This window comes from Epinephelus fuscoguttatus, linkage group LG10, assembly GCF_011397635.1.
Source record: "Epinephelus fuscoguttatus linkage group LG10, E.fuscoguttatus.final_Chr_v1".
NCBI classification, from domain to species: Eukaryota; Metazoa; Chordata; class Actinopteri; order Perciformes; family Serranidae; genus Epinephelus; species Epinephelus fuscoguttatus.
The window spans coordinates 17,765,765-17,782,856 of NC_064761.1; the positions used below are offsets into that span (position 1 = coordinate 17,765,765).

The 17,092-nt window shown below is 40.0% G+C and overlaps 1 protein-coding gene across 2 annotated transcripts; it reads left to right on the forward strand.

Moving 5' to 3' along the window:
• The first annotated feature begins 770 nt into the window (after window positions 1–770).
• LOC125896342 (tyrosine-protein kinase ZAP-70) lies at window positions 771–16,322 on the forward strand. 2 transcript variants are annotated; one of them, XM_049588821.1, is made up of 13 exons: window positions 771–827; window positions 6,075–6,545; window positions 9,939–10,099; window positions 10,211–10,349; window positions 10,435–10,516; window positions 10,644–10,666; window positions 10,748–10,787; window positions 12,248–12,452; window positions 12,594–12,800; window positions 13,285–13,477; window positions 14,999–15,139; window positions 15,237–15,349; window positions 15,759–16,322. In XM_049588821.1, the coding sequence occupies exons 2-13, from the start codon at window positions 6,141–6,143 to the stop codon at window positions 15,898–15,900; spliced, it is 1,851 nt and encodes a 616-aa protein (XP_049444778.1). In that variant the 5' UTR covers window positions 771–827; window positions 6,075–6,140; the 3' UTR covers window positions 15,901–16,322. The 2 variants fall into 2 exon arrangements, with proteins under 2 accessions (XP_049444778.1, XP_049444779.1); XM_049588822.1 differs by lacking the exon at window positions 771–827 and adding an exon at window positions 5,656–5,782.
• The last annotated feature ends 770 nt before the right edge of the window (window positions 16,323–17,092 follow it).

The window sequence follows — 17,092 nt, forward strand, 5'->3', positions numbered from 1 at the left end:
TAAGGTCCAGTAAACCCAAGACGCAATGTCCTCATATAGGCTACGGACACAGGGTCTCAGGAGGATAAACTTTTTTTTTTTTAGTGATTGAAGATCTAATTGTCACTTAAGTGTATGTCATGTGAGAGCGTCAATAAAAACAAATGGAGTGGTCAGAGTTGTCATACTGACATTTAAGGTGTGTTGACTGACTCATGAAAACTCGTGCATTGAGTAACATGCAAGAAGTCTATAGCTAGCCGTTATTAATAAAGAGGAAAAGACAGCAACACATCCTTCCATTTTACAGTTATAGAAGGTTGTATGAACGTGCTACTGTAGGGACAGTGGTTACAAAACTTTTGAAAGGAGCCATACTTAACTGTGTGTGTGCGCGTATACACGCTCGTCATAGGTGAACTGTGGTACGTACACAAATAGCACTACACCCCTGGTTAGAAGACAATATTTAAACCACTTTCATATTGAGAGTGGTATTACGTAATCTTATCATGGAACCCTCAGCAAGAAAGCGAATAAATATAAGTTCCAAAATGTCAAACTATTCCTTTAATGCTGAGTTAACCAGGCTTGTATATTTAGATAGTGTGGAAAAGGTCAATCAGATTTTAAGAGCTCAGAAGAAGAACTTGATAGGTGACAAACTGGATTCAGAGTCTTGTGTGTGCATTTGCCTTTGTGTGTGTGTGTGTGTGTGTGTGTGTGTGTCACTGTCTCTACCCCCCACTTGTTCACGGCACCTTACACTGCTGTCAGATCAACAGATACATCTTTGACTCTGAAGCGACGACATCGCTGTACTTAGCGGTGAAGCAGTGAAACGTACTGTAAGTAAGTTTTATTGTTATATCTGATTAAACAACAAACATGCTTTGTACTGGTGGACTGGATATATTTCCTGTTTTTAAAAAATTGATACAGTAGGTGAAGATATGATTAAGTCAAGACTGGGCCTGAGAAAGAGTTTGATGATAATGCAATATATCAGCAAAAACATAAAGTACTATTTGAAATCTAATTTGTTTATCCAGTGTTTTTTCTTAGATGCTACACGCTTGAAATAACACAGTGTTCAACGGTTTAATATCAGCGATTGGTCTTTAAATTATATGTTCAAAGCGTGTTTCAACAGTTTATATCAGTGATCCACACAGAAAACTCAGAGTAATTTAATCCAAATGTAGTCTGTGAACTCACAATCATCTGTGATATATTCTTGTTTATCTTTTGAATTTAAGCCAAAATATCTCCAGTTAAAATGGGTGTTTCTGTATTTCCACAGCTGCCTGAGCTGTAGAGATAAATAAAAGTGTGTGTTTGCACCGCAGTCGGGGTTGAGGCATTGTTGCACTGGCTTACAAAAGTAGAGATTACATGTGCAAAATATAAATAGCTGCTTTCATTGTGCCTCGGAATAGAAAACCAAAAATGGGTAAAGAGGTCTGTGTGTGTGTCTTTTATCGCTTGTAACTTTTCTTGAAATTACTGGATGTATTTTTGGTGCTGGACCGGAGCATATCTGCAAAATGTTCCAGCCGCAGTCTGACGATATATTGGCTTGGACAGCAGACAGAGAGTTTTACAGTATGTACAAAATGTGCTTGTTAATTCACAGTGTTTAGTTTCAGATTAAACCACTACTGACACAAAAAGCCTCATTATAATGAGGTACAACTGACAGTTTTGCTGCAGGTGTTTTGTTTTTTAATGAACAGAAATGAAACAACTGTTGAGGTGCTTGTGTTATTTTTTCTCTGTAAGATAAAGTCAGATAAAGAAATCATTAAAATATTAATTAAATTGGCACTTCATGGTTTTTGAAGTAGATTTTAATCTCATTATTGGGAATCATTTGAAGGAATACAATCTGAATCATGACAAAGGAACACGTGCATACTGTTTACCTGAATGTCACTTGTTTCCATTAATGCAGCAAGTCATGCTCCAGTCTGGGGCATTTCGGCCCCTGATCTGATACGCAGATGAGCCTCTCATCCAAGTCCGCCTACGTCTTTAATTGTTTTTAAATCATCCCTAAAACAAAGAGCAGTTTGGGGATAAATCATCTAACGTATGAGGGTTAAAAGGACACATTATCTGTTGGTGGATGTCTCAAATGCTGATGTATGTATAGAGGAATGCTTTGAGTTACATAACAACAGGCTGACTTCCTGATAGCACAACCAAAGAAACCATGACCTAAAATAACTTTAATAGCTGAATAGTTATCACTGGAATGCTCTTGGTTCAGTGTGACCCACGTGATCTACAGAAAACAGGAAACAGCTTTTAATGGTTAAAGGAGCAAATTAAATCGCTGACATTATGGTTGTATTTACATGCATGATTCATGAGAGTGAAAGAGTTAAAATGTCTCTGCACTATGAGCTGCTGAGTCTGGACGCTGTTGAGGGGCTTTGTGTTTTGTGTTAGCCGACATAAAGAGGTCACTATTTACATGACCCTGTCAGCCTGATGTTAACGTTAGCGTGCTACTGGAGTCTGGACATTTTTGAGATGTTTGGATGTTACGGTGAATAGACAAAGACATGTACATGATATTCTCTGTTATATTTCTTATGTGTTAGGGTTTATGATCCAGGGCAACATTTCTGACATTTGTAGCCATGCTTGTAGCGCGAGGCGTGATGATGTTTGTTGAACAGTCTGTCCACCACTTTACTCCAGACTGAAATTTAAGGATTGGACAGATTGCTTTGAAATTGTATACAAACACTCATGCTGACTATTGGGGATCCCCTGATTTTCCTCTAGTGCCATCAGCAGGTTAAAAGGTTCCAAAAATTATCTGTGAAGTATCTCTACATCCACAAAGTAGATTGGCACAAAGTTTGGCTCACACATTCACATCTCTATAGGATGAATCATCACCTTCTCAGAAATATCCCCTAGTGACATCACATTTGCAGGTAAATATCTGAGTATGTGGAATATTTTATTGTTTTGGATCAAATGACATTCTCATTAGTCCCAGCTGAACCTTGTGTTCAGTGCTAATATACTTGGAGCTTATCTGTGTTCCTCAGCTCAATTTCCTCTTAATATGACACATTAAGCCCTTTCAAAGGGTTTTACTTTCTCAGCAATGTTTTCCCTTGGTCATAAGTTCAGTGTTTGTTTCCGTGGTTCAATATATTAATATAAACCAACCCACAGCTAACAGACTACGGTTGTTTCCGGTGCCGTCTTGGGCAGCAGCCTACTAGAGTTGCTCTTTGTCGTCATGTGTCTTTTTGAATCGTTAAAACTGTGGTTAAATTACTGAGTGTTACTGTAATTTGAAGCATTCTCTGGCACAAGAATTACCTTAGGAACAAATAAAGTTCTATTGAATTGAACTGAACTGAATTGAATGTTAAACTCTTTATAACCTACACACAACCTACATTTCCAGGCGAGACAGTTTCCTTGACATAAGACAATGACATCTCCACTGTCACTGATGATCACCTATGATCAAATGTTAGCATGCTAACACGCTAAATGGTGAACATGGAAAATATTACCTGCAAAATATCATGTTAGCATTTTGATTGTGAGCATGGTGGCATTAGCATTTAGCTTGAAACGCAGCTGTAGGAAACCTCAGTGCAGACTGTCAGAGCTGTGGACTCCTGGTCTTGTTATACTTTAAATACATTTAGTTGCTAATACATGTGTTTGTTTACAGTTATGTTTACTTGAAGTTTACTTGTAGATGCTGGACTTTTCCTTGTAATCAAGTATTTCCAATGTGGTAAATAATGTGAACACATCCTCCCTGCCAAGCTTTACAACAGTAACTATTTTCCTTGGTGAGAAAGTTGAATGCCTGACCTTGCACAGACTTCTTCATTATCTTGATCATTCAGAATGACTGCATTATAGCTCTAGTGTTTGGTTTCACTCCGTTCTTCCCGCTTTACTAAACCTCTCCATCACTGACAACAAGATTGATTGACCTGGAACAGTCACTTCCCTACAAAACTGAAAAATATGATGAGACGACAATCACGCTGAGGTTTTTGTTTTGCATTTAATTACATCCACTTTGCGTGTGAGGGGTCTCAGAGGAGCTAACTCATGCCAGATAAAGTTCACCCTCTCTTCTTCATGGAAAACAAACACTAGGGCCTGTAGATTTTGGCATCTGTCACTTATGTAGGTTACTCCTCCGCTTGTTGAAAAACAGAGTGACTCACTGGACTTTCTTTCCACTGCTCACTGGGTCACTATCTGCTCAATCTGCAACACCTCGTCAGCACAAGTCTGTTTTTATGCACAATTAAGTTGCTAAGTTAGATGAAAACAGTCGAAGAAAGCTACAAAGCAACACTCTGGGTGGGTCAAAGGTGTCACCTTATCTTTCTCCACTCTTTGCTTTTGTGCTTCATAATGTACAAGTAAAGTAGAAAAGCCATAAAAATCATATTTTGAAAAGAACATGAGCTGAGCCAAGACTTGGCTGCTCTTGTAGTTGGAGGTTTTTATGTCTTGTTGGAAAACTGTCAGTGTTTTGGTTAGTTTGGTGGTGTCGTAAATTACAGCAGTGTGGCTAATATTCTTGTCATGGTGTGTTAGCAGGGTTTGTTGGTGTGTAACTGAATTCATGTCCTCTTTCAGTTTAGGTCCATTCAAGTAATTGATGGGAAATTTGTTGCTTTTTGTTTACTGGAATTTTAAATAACAGACAAATGATGGAAGATGGAGTTAAAGAGATGTGACACCATGTAAATATGTGTAGGTAGTTACTATGTCACAGCTTGTCTGTGGATACGTGGGGTATCTGTCTGTCCACATTGTCAGGTCTGGAGGTCTTTGTTGTGGTAGGCCTGATGTCTTGTGGCAACTATGTGTTTATGCTTGGTTGTCCACTGTGGATGTGGGCAAGAAACACAGGTATGTAGCCAGGAAGCTGAGGTTTCACTGTGATTCAGAATTGTCTTACAACATGAGGTGTTTAATAAATAAAAATATATGTAAGCGCAGTTTCTCCACTCACTGATAGAGATTGTGAAATCTGACAGGAAGTCAAGAAAGAGTGAAGTTTCCAACACACTGCAATAGAAATGGTTTTCACTTTTAATGAACTTGATTGTTGACATACAAGAGTGAAAACCCATAATCGCTAACGTTTTATTTTCCCCTCTTATTTCTTTGTAGTTCTTGATCTTTATTAGAAGCACATCTGCATATTCAGATTATCTTCTTTCTGCGTGTTGTGAGCTGAAGTATTATGATCTCTGTCACTTTCTGTTTTGAACTCCAACAGGCATTTTCCGCCTGCTTATATACAATTGTTCCACACTACCACACAACCTGCTTGATTTTAATCTTATCTTCATCTTCATGTCCTCAGACACATCTACTGAAGCCTTTTATTAAATTCCTTACAGGAACATCACATTGTGCATACAGATGTTTTAACAACCTAGTGGAGTCAATTTCTCCCATGAAGTTTTCTTCCCATGTGGAAAACCTAGAAACGTCAGTCTCTAAAGCTGGAGGAATGATCTAGAACCAAAAAGCACCTGTTCAACGGAAGAACAAGATGCTGGAGAAAGGAGGCTGTGAGGGCGGACTGCAGCTTCCTGTTGTGGCTTTTGTCACCAGTTTTTTTAGTCTGCAAGCTTCACACAGTCTCATTGTGTGGGTGCTTCATGTTAAATATCTCATCCAGACAAATGGCACCTCACAGCTCGTCTGTGTAGAGCTGACAGTCCTGAAAAAACATTGTTCTGTCGACGTTTTTTTGGTGTGACGCAGAAGAGAAGACGAGGAGGTGAAGTTTTCATGCTGATGTGTTTTTTGGCTTTTTGTAACATCTTATAGAATTGAATGTTTTTGATTTACAAGCTGTAATTCCAAAACTGTTTTGTAATTTGGTAGATATGAGGTTAGGGTTGGTTGAGCAGACAGTGAAGGGGAGGTGGGGGCTAAGAAGCTGAGAGGTCAGGGGTCACACATTGTGAGTGTGCTCGTCACATATTGGACTTCTGAACTAGAATGTAAAATTTTAATCCTTTTTTTAAATGCAGGTTTTGATTAAATGCTTTCCCTTTCTATCTCTCTAGTTCATTTCCACCACCCACATCCAGGACTTCAAGCCAGACTCCAGCTCATCTCTCCCAGGCCTCACCATGTCCATCGACCCGGCGGCTGACCTGCCTTTCTACTACGGCAGCATCAGTCGCTCGGATGCGGAGCAGCACCTGAAGCTGGCCGGGATGGCTGACGGTATCTTCTTGCTACGACAATGTCTCCGCAGTCTGGGAGGCTACGTCCTGTCTGTCGTGTGGAACCTGGAGTTTCACCATTACCCCATAGAGAAACAGCTTAATGGAACTTACTGCCTCACAGGAGGGAAGCCTCACTGTGGGCCTGCAGAGCTCTGTGAGTTTTACAGCAAAGACCCTGACGGGCTGGTGTGCACCCTGAGGAAACCCTGTCTGCGCTCCCCGGACACGCCGGTACGTCCCGGCGTGTTCGACAGCCTGAGAGAAAACATGCTGAGGGAGTACGTGAAGCAGACCTGGAACCTGGAGGTGAGGCTGTGCTGAGGCTGCTGGGTACTTGTGCAGATTGCAGTCTCTAAAAGTAAACCAGCTCCTACTTTTCAAGGAGTTAAAAAAAAGTTGTACTGCAATCAAATATGCAAATGAAACAAGTAAATTTAGTTATTAAGAGTTCCAGTGGTGGGATGGGTTTAATTAAATCTACTTAAGTTTACTTTAGTTTATAAATTATGTTATTTAAATATTCAAGAAATCTGACAGACATAGTTATGGTACTGATTAAGATTTCACAGAAAACACATATAAAAAGCTCTTAAAATAGAACACGTTGAGAACGATATAACGATCATTTAACTTGTGAGCTCTTACCAAAACAGCAGTCAGGACTCATGTTTCAGATGTGGATGCGTTCGCTGCTTCACCAAAGACACATTTCCCCTCTAGAATTCTCATAAAGCTGTTATTTAAATAACTGAGGCCCAAAGACATCAAATTATCCAACACTTTAAAAGGAAAAGAACAAAGATTAAAGAAAGGTCAAAAAACAAAGAGAAAAGAAATCACATTTGTGTGGCAGAATTTAGTGTTTTCTTCTTTCCGCTCCTTTTGATCATCTCATGACCCCTCGGATTTAACTTGTGATCCTTTTGAAGGGTTCAAACCCTCGGTTGGAAACCACTGCTTAGAATTTAGAATTCTGATTACATGTTGATGCATCAGTATAAACAAAATGATAATGTTATATAAACTGTATCAGTCACAGTGGACATTTTACTGCACTGAATGAGCACTTTTACTTTTGATACTTTAAGGCAGTGTTTCTCAAATGGTGTGCCGTGATGCCAATCCATGTGTGCCGTGGGATTTTTGCAATATTCAACTGGGTCTACACGAAAATTTAAGAATCAATTTTTACTTGGCTGTATCAGTATGTTGTGCGCATCCATTTCCCAATAAGGAGGAAAATTGAATCTAATGTGAAAACCATGAGGAACCTTTTTGTCACTGTTTGTGCATGGGAATTATAAATATGTGACACATCAAAAGCCCTGATTGGCAGCCAGTGGGAGGGATGATAACATTTAAAAGGAGAAAGCCGTGAGTGGGACAATGAATTCCTTTATTGTACGGAGCAAATTAGAGCAAAGCACCAGCAAAACCTGTCTTCTTTTTTTCTTATTTTTTATTGTCTTGTGTTGAAGCTATTTTGCACAGATATAAATTCAGGTGTGCCTTGAGAGTTTGGCTTGCCCTTTGGTGTGCTTGGGCACAAAAAGTTTGACAATCACTGCTTTAAAGGTATACTAGGCAGTTGTTTCCTTAAAAAAGCAATGTATCATACAAAACGAACTCCTCCCGAGCATCAGCAATGACCCACCAGAAGTGTGTAGCTGTGTGTTTATCTGCAGAGACTCAGCCCTCTGTCTGTATTTTCTTATTTTCGGGTAATTCCTGGTCACAGCACGTAGGTGAGGTTGGGACTTACATATATGGTAGCGCCAGGTGCCAGACCATAAGCAGCACACATACAAGACGAAGCGGCAAAAATTGGGGAAACGCACCAAACAAATGCAACCTAGCACCAAGCGAACAAAGCTGGGGTTGGCTTTCACTTTCATCTGCATTATTGTTTACAAACAGCAGCCGACAATTCCATCATAGTATACCTTTAAGTATATTTTACTGATAACACTTTAATGCAGGACTCTGGACTATTGCACTATGGACTATTTTTACATTGTGGTATTGGTACGATTACACTACTTAAGTAAAGGATCCGTATACGTCTCCCACCTCTTGCCACTTCACCTAAATTGCAGACAAACATATTTTGTCACTCAGCACAAATGGTTTCTGTCTCCACTCTAAAACTGTTGCCTTGTAATTACCAGTTTTTATACAGAGCTACCTTCTACAAAGAAGTCCCCATGAAAACTACTTACAGTCTTCTGGAAAGAGAATTTAAACGAATTCTCTTTTCTGTGACAAATTTTCCAAACATCACTTTTACATCTATTGCAATTGTAATTTGGGTGGACTGATCCTTTAACCAGCAAACGTAACACATGAGAAATAAATGATGTGATCATATGACAGCAGCTGTCTCCCTCATTTAAAGATAAAGACAAACAAGTCTCCCAAAGTTTAAATATGAACATAATATGCTGTCATCAAGGACACTTGCAGAGAAAACAGTCTCACTTTAGACACTGAGTCATCCTAAAACACACACACACACACACACACACACACACACACACACACACACACAAAATAAGCAGGAGGGAAATTGCACCTTTTCATTTGTTTAGTGTCTTTGTTTACTCGGTTTGAGGTCTGGCCCTCTGAAGTCCCACTTCAGTTCAAAATCCTGCAGTTTTATGATTTGTCTCCTGCAGCAGACAGTCACATCCTGAGACCAGTAGGCTTTTATCACTGGTGGGCTTCTGCTGAACAGCCAAACTGGCTCCAGATGTATATGGACTCCCAGCAGGGACTAAAAGGAGCCAGAAAAATCATAGCCCTCTCTCTCTCTCTCTATGCAGTGGTGGGAAGTAACAAAGTACATTTACTCAAGTACTGTGCTGTAGTACAGTTATGAGGTACTCATGCATAGCTTTGTACTTTCTACAACATTTCAATGAGATATTGTACTTTTTACAAACTATATTCATTTGACAGATATAATGTGATATTTTGAAAGTTAAATTTTTACATAAAAACATATTAAAACTGTATTTAATACACTGCTAAATATTAACCATTGGATTAAACTACCTAACAGCATATAAAGTAAATGGACTCCACTTGTATCGCGCTAGTCTTCCGAGCACTTGAAGTACTTCAACACTACATGTCACATTCACACACACACATTCACACACTGGTGGCTGTGGCTACCATACAAGGTGCTGCTTGCTACTCAGTAACAATTCACACACACACTCACACACCAGTGGAACAGCCACCGGGTTCAGTATCTTGCCCAAAGGTACTTCGACATGCAAGCTGAAGGAACCAGGGATCAAACTGCTGATCTTCTGATTAGTGGACAACCCATTCTACCTCTGAGCCACAGCTGCCCCTAGATAAAAGTAGTTGCTGGGATGCGTCAGTATAAGTGATCTGATAATGTAATTTATCTAAATATATCAGTCACAGGGGCCATTTTTCTGCATTTCAATACTTGAAGTATATTTTTGCTGGTAATACATCTTTACTTTTACATGCAAAATGTAATGTCCACCTCTTTCAGAATGCTGTATTAATATATATTGCTGCAGAGGGTGGCCACTAGCTCACTTGGCAGAGTATGCACCTCATAGGCTGAGTCCTTTGCAGCTGCTCGGATTCAATTTTGACCTGTGTTCCTGCATCAATCCTGCATGTCAGTTTCTGTTTTGGTGGTTTATTTCTGCTCAGGGAGAGGCCATGGAGCAGGCCATCATCAGTCAAGCTCCTCAGCTGGAGAAACTGATCGCCACCACGGCCCACGAAAAGATGCCTTGGTATCATGCTAAAATCACCCGTCAGGAAGGTGAGAGGCGGCTTTACTCTGGAGCACAACCGGATGGCAAGTTTCTGTAAGTTGGTGATGTTTTTGCATCTGCTGTATTTTTCTGTGCCTGTTTTATCATCCAAAGGTCAAAGGTCATCATGCAGTTTTTAAGATACACTGTTGTTCTGTTTCTCAGAATAAGAGACAGAGAGGAGACAGGTACTTACGCTCTCTCCATGATGTATGGGAAAACAGTGTACCACTACCAGATCCTCCAAGACAAATCAGGGAAATACTCCATGCCCGAGGGAACAAAGTTTGACACAATCTGGCAGGTCGGCCCGTCATCATACTCCGCTGCTCTTCTTTCATTATATAGTGATCATGTGGCAACTGATGACATTTTCTTAATCTCTCCAGCTGGTTGAGTACCTGAAGATGAAAGCTGATGGTCTGTTGACTAAACTCGGGGAGGCGTGTGTTAATGGAAAAGCTACTGAAAGTATTGAACGTCTTATATCCTTTTCTCAGTCATATCAAGTTTGTGTTATCACTAGAACCTTGTTGATCAGTACACCTGCTATTGAAAATGTTGATATCTAATTCTAATCTGTTTTATAATCTTTCAGAGACACCCAGTCTCCCTGGAACGGTGAGTACAGACTACATCCTGCACTGTTTAAATCAGCATTATTCTCTTTTTCTGAGATTAATTTGAATGTGACTCTTGCAGAGGGGGAAGAGACAAAATGGATACACACCGCCACCTCGAGGTCAGTCCCTTGAAGTGCAACCAGCTAAAACCGCACTAAAGTTATACTGCAACACCAAACACATATTTAGCTGCTCTGTAATCTGCACTTGCAGTCAAATAACCTTTGTTTCTCTTTAATGTAGAGACAAGTAGTCTGTCAACCAAAACCACATACTATAATGTTAGAATTTATAACCTGAGCTAGTTGAAATACACAGAACTGAACAAGAAAGCAGGCCTACTGATGCAGTCAGTGGTGGAAGAAGTACTTTTATAAAGTATTTTTACTGAACTAAAAGTAGCAATACAGCAGTATTTTGTAGCTGGTGGAGGGGAAGCTGATTTTACCCACTATATTGTGGGGTAGTTTAATTTGGAACAATAGTTTGTATCATATTTTGTAAATTGACCATATGTTAACTTTAGTACTACTAAGTTTTCCTCCGAAATGTGGTGAAGTTGAAATATTAAGTAACGTAAAAGGGAAATGCTGAGGTAAAGAACCTTAAAACTGTACTGAAGTACTTTCCACCGCTGCCTGCAATCCTTTTACAGTTACTGCAGCACTATTTCCAAACTCACAGAGTCACGCACAAGCCGTGTTTCCAGTGGCACCACCAGAATTGTTTGTAGGGGTGGCCAGATGTACCACTGAAAATCTTACGGTGGAACATTAAAACCAAAAGCCATAACTGACTTTCAGGAATTTTATTATGTTGTGAAGTTTACAGGCGAGTTGAAAACTATGTCACCATGTAGAGTTAAGTAATCATATGCTAATTTACTTTGGTTTCTTATTTTACTGTTGTAATGTTACTAATTATCTGATGTGCACAGACTAATATCAGTGTAGTGAACATTTTGAGCTCCACAACAATCCTGTTTTAATGTGTTGTATCTGTACATTTGTTAGGTGATTAATTGTTCCTCAGGCTGGGTGCCCTCTTCCTTAAAAGGACAAATATACAACTTAAATGTGAAGGGCTATATTAAGTGTAAGGAACAAAATATTTTCTGGGAACCCTTCTCAAGTTTAAGGGAGACTTGTGGGTAGAACCCATTTTCAGTCACAGGAGTGAGAGATGAGAGATCAAGGAACCCCTTGGACATGCCAGCTGTTCCCTCGCCAAAATTTAGCCTAACTTTGGAGCAACATTTAGGCCCATTCCTGACAAGCTATGCCGACATGGTTGGCACCAATCAGTGCCTAAAGATACCACAGCCTCTTAAAGACACTAATATCAGCCTCCAATTATGTTCGACAGGCGGGTCAGTAGGAGGTTCAGCAATTATATTAGGGGGGCCATGCCCCCCACCTGGCCGCCCCTTGGGGGCATCACTGAGTGTGTAAATAATCAAAAACTTAAGATAATAAATTAAGGATTTAAATAGATTTTAGTGAAAGATTGTAACGAAAATCTCACAAGCAGTTTAATAGAATCCACAGCACATATAAAAACATGCACCTTCACTTGTCAGTTGTTGCAGCAGTCTCGATGCCGGCAGCCGCTGAGGCGGAACACCGTGATGTGCTGCCGATGGACACCGATGTATTCAACCCATACCACAACCCCAATGAAGTGAGGAAGTTTAACATCCAGAGGACTCAGCTGTTGATTGATGAAGTGGAGCTCGGCTCTGGGAACTTTGGCAGCGTCAAGAAAGGAGTCCTCAAGACTGATTCGTGAGGACTCAAACATTATTAAACAACAAGTTTCACTACTGAACACAATGCCCTCCAGATACCACGTTGTATTCCAGCACACATGTACCATCTTTAAATGGTCAGATGTTGCTCCAAAATATTTTGTTTGCTGTTTGTCAGGGGCCAAATCGACGTGGCCATAAAAGTGCTGAAGAGTGACAACGAGAAGCTGGTGAAGGAGGAGATGATGAGGGAGGCAGAGATCATGCACCAGCTGAGCAACCCCTTCATCGTCCGCATGCTGGGTCTGTGCAATGCTGAGAATCTGATGCTGGTCATGGAGATGGCTTCTGCTGGACCTCTCAATAAGTTCCTCTCCTCCAATAAGTGAGTTCCACTGAAAGTGAATCAGATGCATTGTCAGACAAGATTTTTGTGAAAGGGACTTAAATGTGGATTAATAATAATGTGATGTGATGGGTGTAATGGAGCACCATTTTTTTATGTTACATCATGAAAATGTATTCCTATGAGTGATAAACAAGCACTGTTTCCACATTAAACAGACTGTAAACAGGAATGTAGTAAATGTAGCTATATGCAGAGTGAAAAGTAATCAGTTATGTACAGAGGTGTAAACACTGTAAACAGCGAGTTCATCAGGGTAAATGAAAGTACATTTCTATACACATTTGCATTTAATTTAATGCAAATCACTACAATGACAATATGAAAGGCCCCAAGGTTTGGAACCAGTGACATACAATGCCACCTGTCCTCAGACCCTTACTTTCAATAAGGAAAAACAAAATTTCTAAAAGGGAAAAAAATGTTCTGATTTTTGTGACAATCAGTGTTTCTGTCCCCACAGGGATACTGTAAGCGTGGAGAACATTGTCAACCTGATGCACCAGGTGTCGATGGGAATGAAGTATCTGGAGGAGAAGAACTTTGTGCACAGAGATTTGGCAGCTCGTAATGTCCTGCTGGTCAACCAACAGTTCGCCAAAATCAGTGACTTTGGGCTCTCCAAGGCACTGGGAGCAGATGACAGCTATTACAAGGTACACACATTGCCAGATTTTTTAAGTTTTTGCACTGAAAATGACACAGATGTAGAACCACTGAAGAATGGGGGCGAAGGGATTATCAGCGTTGCAGCTAACACAAGTAGATAGCGTGTCTGAAATTGATTGAATTTCTGGGACTCACTAAGCTGCCCCTACACACATACTAACCTGAAATGTGTTAGCGGCACTGTGCAAACTAAAGTAAACACTTAACTGATTTCCTTTTTATTGGTTTACTGACCTACATCTAAAATCCCAGACTTCCAAGGAAATATACAACTGAACACTATACTGTATAACCACATGGCTGTAATTGTTTGAGAGAAATTTGCCCCACACAGCTTTTTTTTTCTGGCAACCTCACCCAATGTCCACTTCCTGCAATCATGCACATATAAAAGACATGACATGAAAATCTGACTTTTTACAACATGGGACCTAACATGGCGCAGAGGCCATATTCAGAAACTGTGCCTTTAAGGCCCAGACACACCAAACTGACATCAGAAAACCAGTGGTGATAAAAGCTGACTGTTGTGTCACCTCATGTCACCTGTGTCTTGGCCAAAACACACACCATGTCTGTTTTGGCCTCACTTCCTCTTAACTTTAGCTGTTTGTTTACTTTCCTCACTTCTGTTTCTCTTCTCGTGCGCTGAGCTGAACTGCCAATCAGAGTGATTTCATTCACTGATGGGCTTCGCCATAACTGACAGTGATTCAGCATGCTGAATTCACTGAAAAAAGCCGACAATGGACTAGGGCAACAGACGCTCACTCACAGCCCAACATTGGCCAACATGCAACCATCGGCTTGGTGTGTCGCAGCCTTTAAATGAGAGGTCAGGACTTTCGTGAGGTTGTGACAGATCAGAACTATACTCAATAAAGGTAGAAACTGCCGCTACACTGCCGTTATAGTCATTTCCTGGCTGCAGTGATGGTGCAGAGACACTCATGGGGAAGACCAGGAAACACTGACCAATGAGGACAGACTTGGGGTTTTTGGCAGGGGCTTAAAGAGACTGGCATTAAACAGTGTTTCAGACAGAGGCTGAATACAGGTGTTCCAGCATGACAGTATGAGAAAAATAATGTTTTTTAAAAACATTAAGTATGTCAACATGTTTTAGTAGGAACCTCAAATACAAGAATGAACTTGAAAATGGGCATAGTATGGGACCTTTAAGTGAAATACTATAAGCCTGTTCTTAATCACAAAAAAATGAGCCAACCATTTTAGTCGCTTTTGCTGTGTGGATTTACAGATAAATACTGAACTTATCATTTTTTCAAAATTATTATTTCTTTACTGTAGTGTTTCTTATTGTGTAAGTGCAGTGTTTCATTCCTTTTTTATTTTGTTTTAAGGACCAGTCGACATTATGGTTTGTATAGTCGCTTCTTGAGAAAAAAACTTAAGTATGTCACCAAAAAAAGTCATAAAAAAGTGAAATGATGTAGGCTGCCTTTCGTTGACGTGCTGCTTGTTGTCATACATGTTGTGTCGTACAGGCTCGTACTGCAGGTAAATGGCCTCTGAAGTGGTATGCTCCAGAATGTATAAACTTCCACAAATTCTCCAGTAAAAGTGATGTGTGGAGTTTTGGTATCACCATGTGGGAAGCCTTTTCCTACGGAGGGAAACCTTACAAGGTACCAACTGTTTTTGCAGAGCAGCATTAAAGTCATCTATCAGTTGTGTATATATTTACTTGACTTACAGCTCTTTCTGTGTCTCAATTTTGTCTAGAAAATGAAGGGACCAGACGTGATGCGATTCATTGACAGTGGGAGCCGCATGGATTGTCCAGCAGCATGTCCAGAGCGAATGTATGCAGTGATGAAAGAATGCTGGACATACAAGTAAGAAACTGTTTGTTGACTGTTTGTGCACCTTAGTTAGTTTTTTGATGTGTTAGAAACAGACTGTAACCTGGAGAAGGTTCATGGTAGAACTGATGGCACACAAGATGTTATCATCATCATAAAACGGTCATTGCAATTTTCAGTTGGAAAATAATTTTATTTATAGGAGTTTTCAGCCCGAGGAACTTTTTTATAGTTCTAAAAAAACCCTTTTCTTGTGTCCACAGAACAACAGCTAAAGGATATTATTTTCCTCAGTCAGATATAGACAATGGACCACATAATGTGTTGTATTTGAGACTCCGTTAGCGTCACACTGCACCGTGACCTCTTAAGATCTTGTGACATTGCCTTCCTCTAACCACAACGTTTTAAACGGCTGTTTCGGGCCCTCCTCTCTCACTAGGCATGAGGAGCGTCCTGACTTCAAGAAGGTTGAGGAGTCCATGAGGTCTTACCATTACTCCATATCGAACAAGGCCAAGCCTGAGGGAGCTGAAGCAGCTGCAGCTGCTCCCGCTGCCGCCGCCGCCGAGCCTATCAAGTAGACAGAAACAAGGCACATTCTGTCCCAGTGCTGCACAAAGCATCCTTTCAACTGGCCATTAAACAACCAAAACAAAGAGCTTCTTATGAACAGTGCGCACTGACCAGCTTCAACTACAGTGCCCATACAACTAAAAAGGCCACAGTGACAATAAATGTGCATTTGTATTTCAGTGTGTGTTGGCCATGTAAGGAGAATCTCTGTCTGTCTGTCTGTCTGTCTGTCTGTCATTGTCATTGAATGTTAAGCGCTGACATCTTTGTATTGACGAACAAACTAATTTTATATCCTGATATTTTGGAGTATACTGGTAGTATATAGTACATGTTGTTAACATGCTGTTTTTCACAGTATCTGCTGCCTCCTCATTACTTCATTGTTCTCATTTTTATGCCAAATAAACTATAAGTAGAAAGAAAGTAACAGGACTGTACATTTTAATATTATTGACTTGACTAATCTGTAAAGCACTTTGGGTTGCTTGTGGGTATGAAATGTGCTATATAAAGAAATCTGCCTTGCCTTTGCCTAATAAAAACTATCGACTGTATATAACAATCTAACTATATGATCAATGAAATTTCAGGGCCAAGCATGTTCTGACATAGAGAGTGGATGGCCAGCAACTTTAAAAAGACAAATAGATAGAACCAGAACAACGTAATAATCAGTGATTTTGTAGCATGTAGCAGAAGCATACGGGAAATAATATCCTCGAAACATGCAGAGCATTTCATCTGGATGATCTGCATTGGAAAAGCTCAAGGTCGATTTTATAGTCTTACCTTAAATATTCTCACAAAATAAATGGCTTATGTAAAAAATATTGGCAGAATTTTCCAAACTGTATGAAGAAATATAGCCATTTATGATATTTTTGTATAGTCTCATGTAAATCCCAGGAGTTTAAGGGGTCAAAATGTGTTGAAATACATATTTTGAATTACTTAAATAACTTTAATGCAAATTGTTCTGTCAGTAATTCAAACATGATGCATTGTGGTTTACTGTGACCTCTGTTAGTGAATAAAGAGGCTAGTCATGCTGCCCCCTCCATTCAGTCACATACTGTTTCAAAGGAAGTACTTCTGAGCTGCCAGGCAACCACTGACGGCACGAGACACCGGAAGTTCAAAGATTAGTCTTCAAAATAATGGCCTAAAGTTTCCACAGAATAAGCCATGAGGCCTATA

Bases quoted from the DNA above. Each gene is read 5' to 3' on its own strand.
- LOC125896342 (XM_049588821.1), top strand. From the start codon at position 6,141: ATGTCCATCGACCCGGCGGCTGACCTGCCTTTCTACTACGGCAGCATC. The intron at 10,100-10,210 runs GTAAGTTGGTGA...TCTGTTTCTCAG, and splicing joins CAACCGGATGGCAAGTTTCT to AATAAGAGACAGAGAGGAGA. The intron at 10,517-10,643 runs GTATTGAACGTC...ATAATCTTTCAG, and splicing joins TAATGGAAAAGCTACTGAAA to AGACACCCAGTCTCCCTGGA.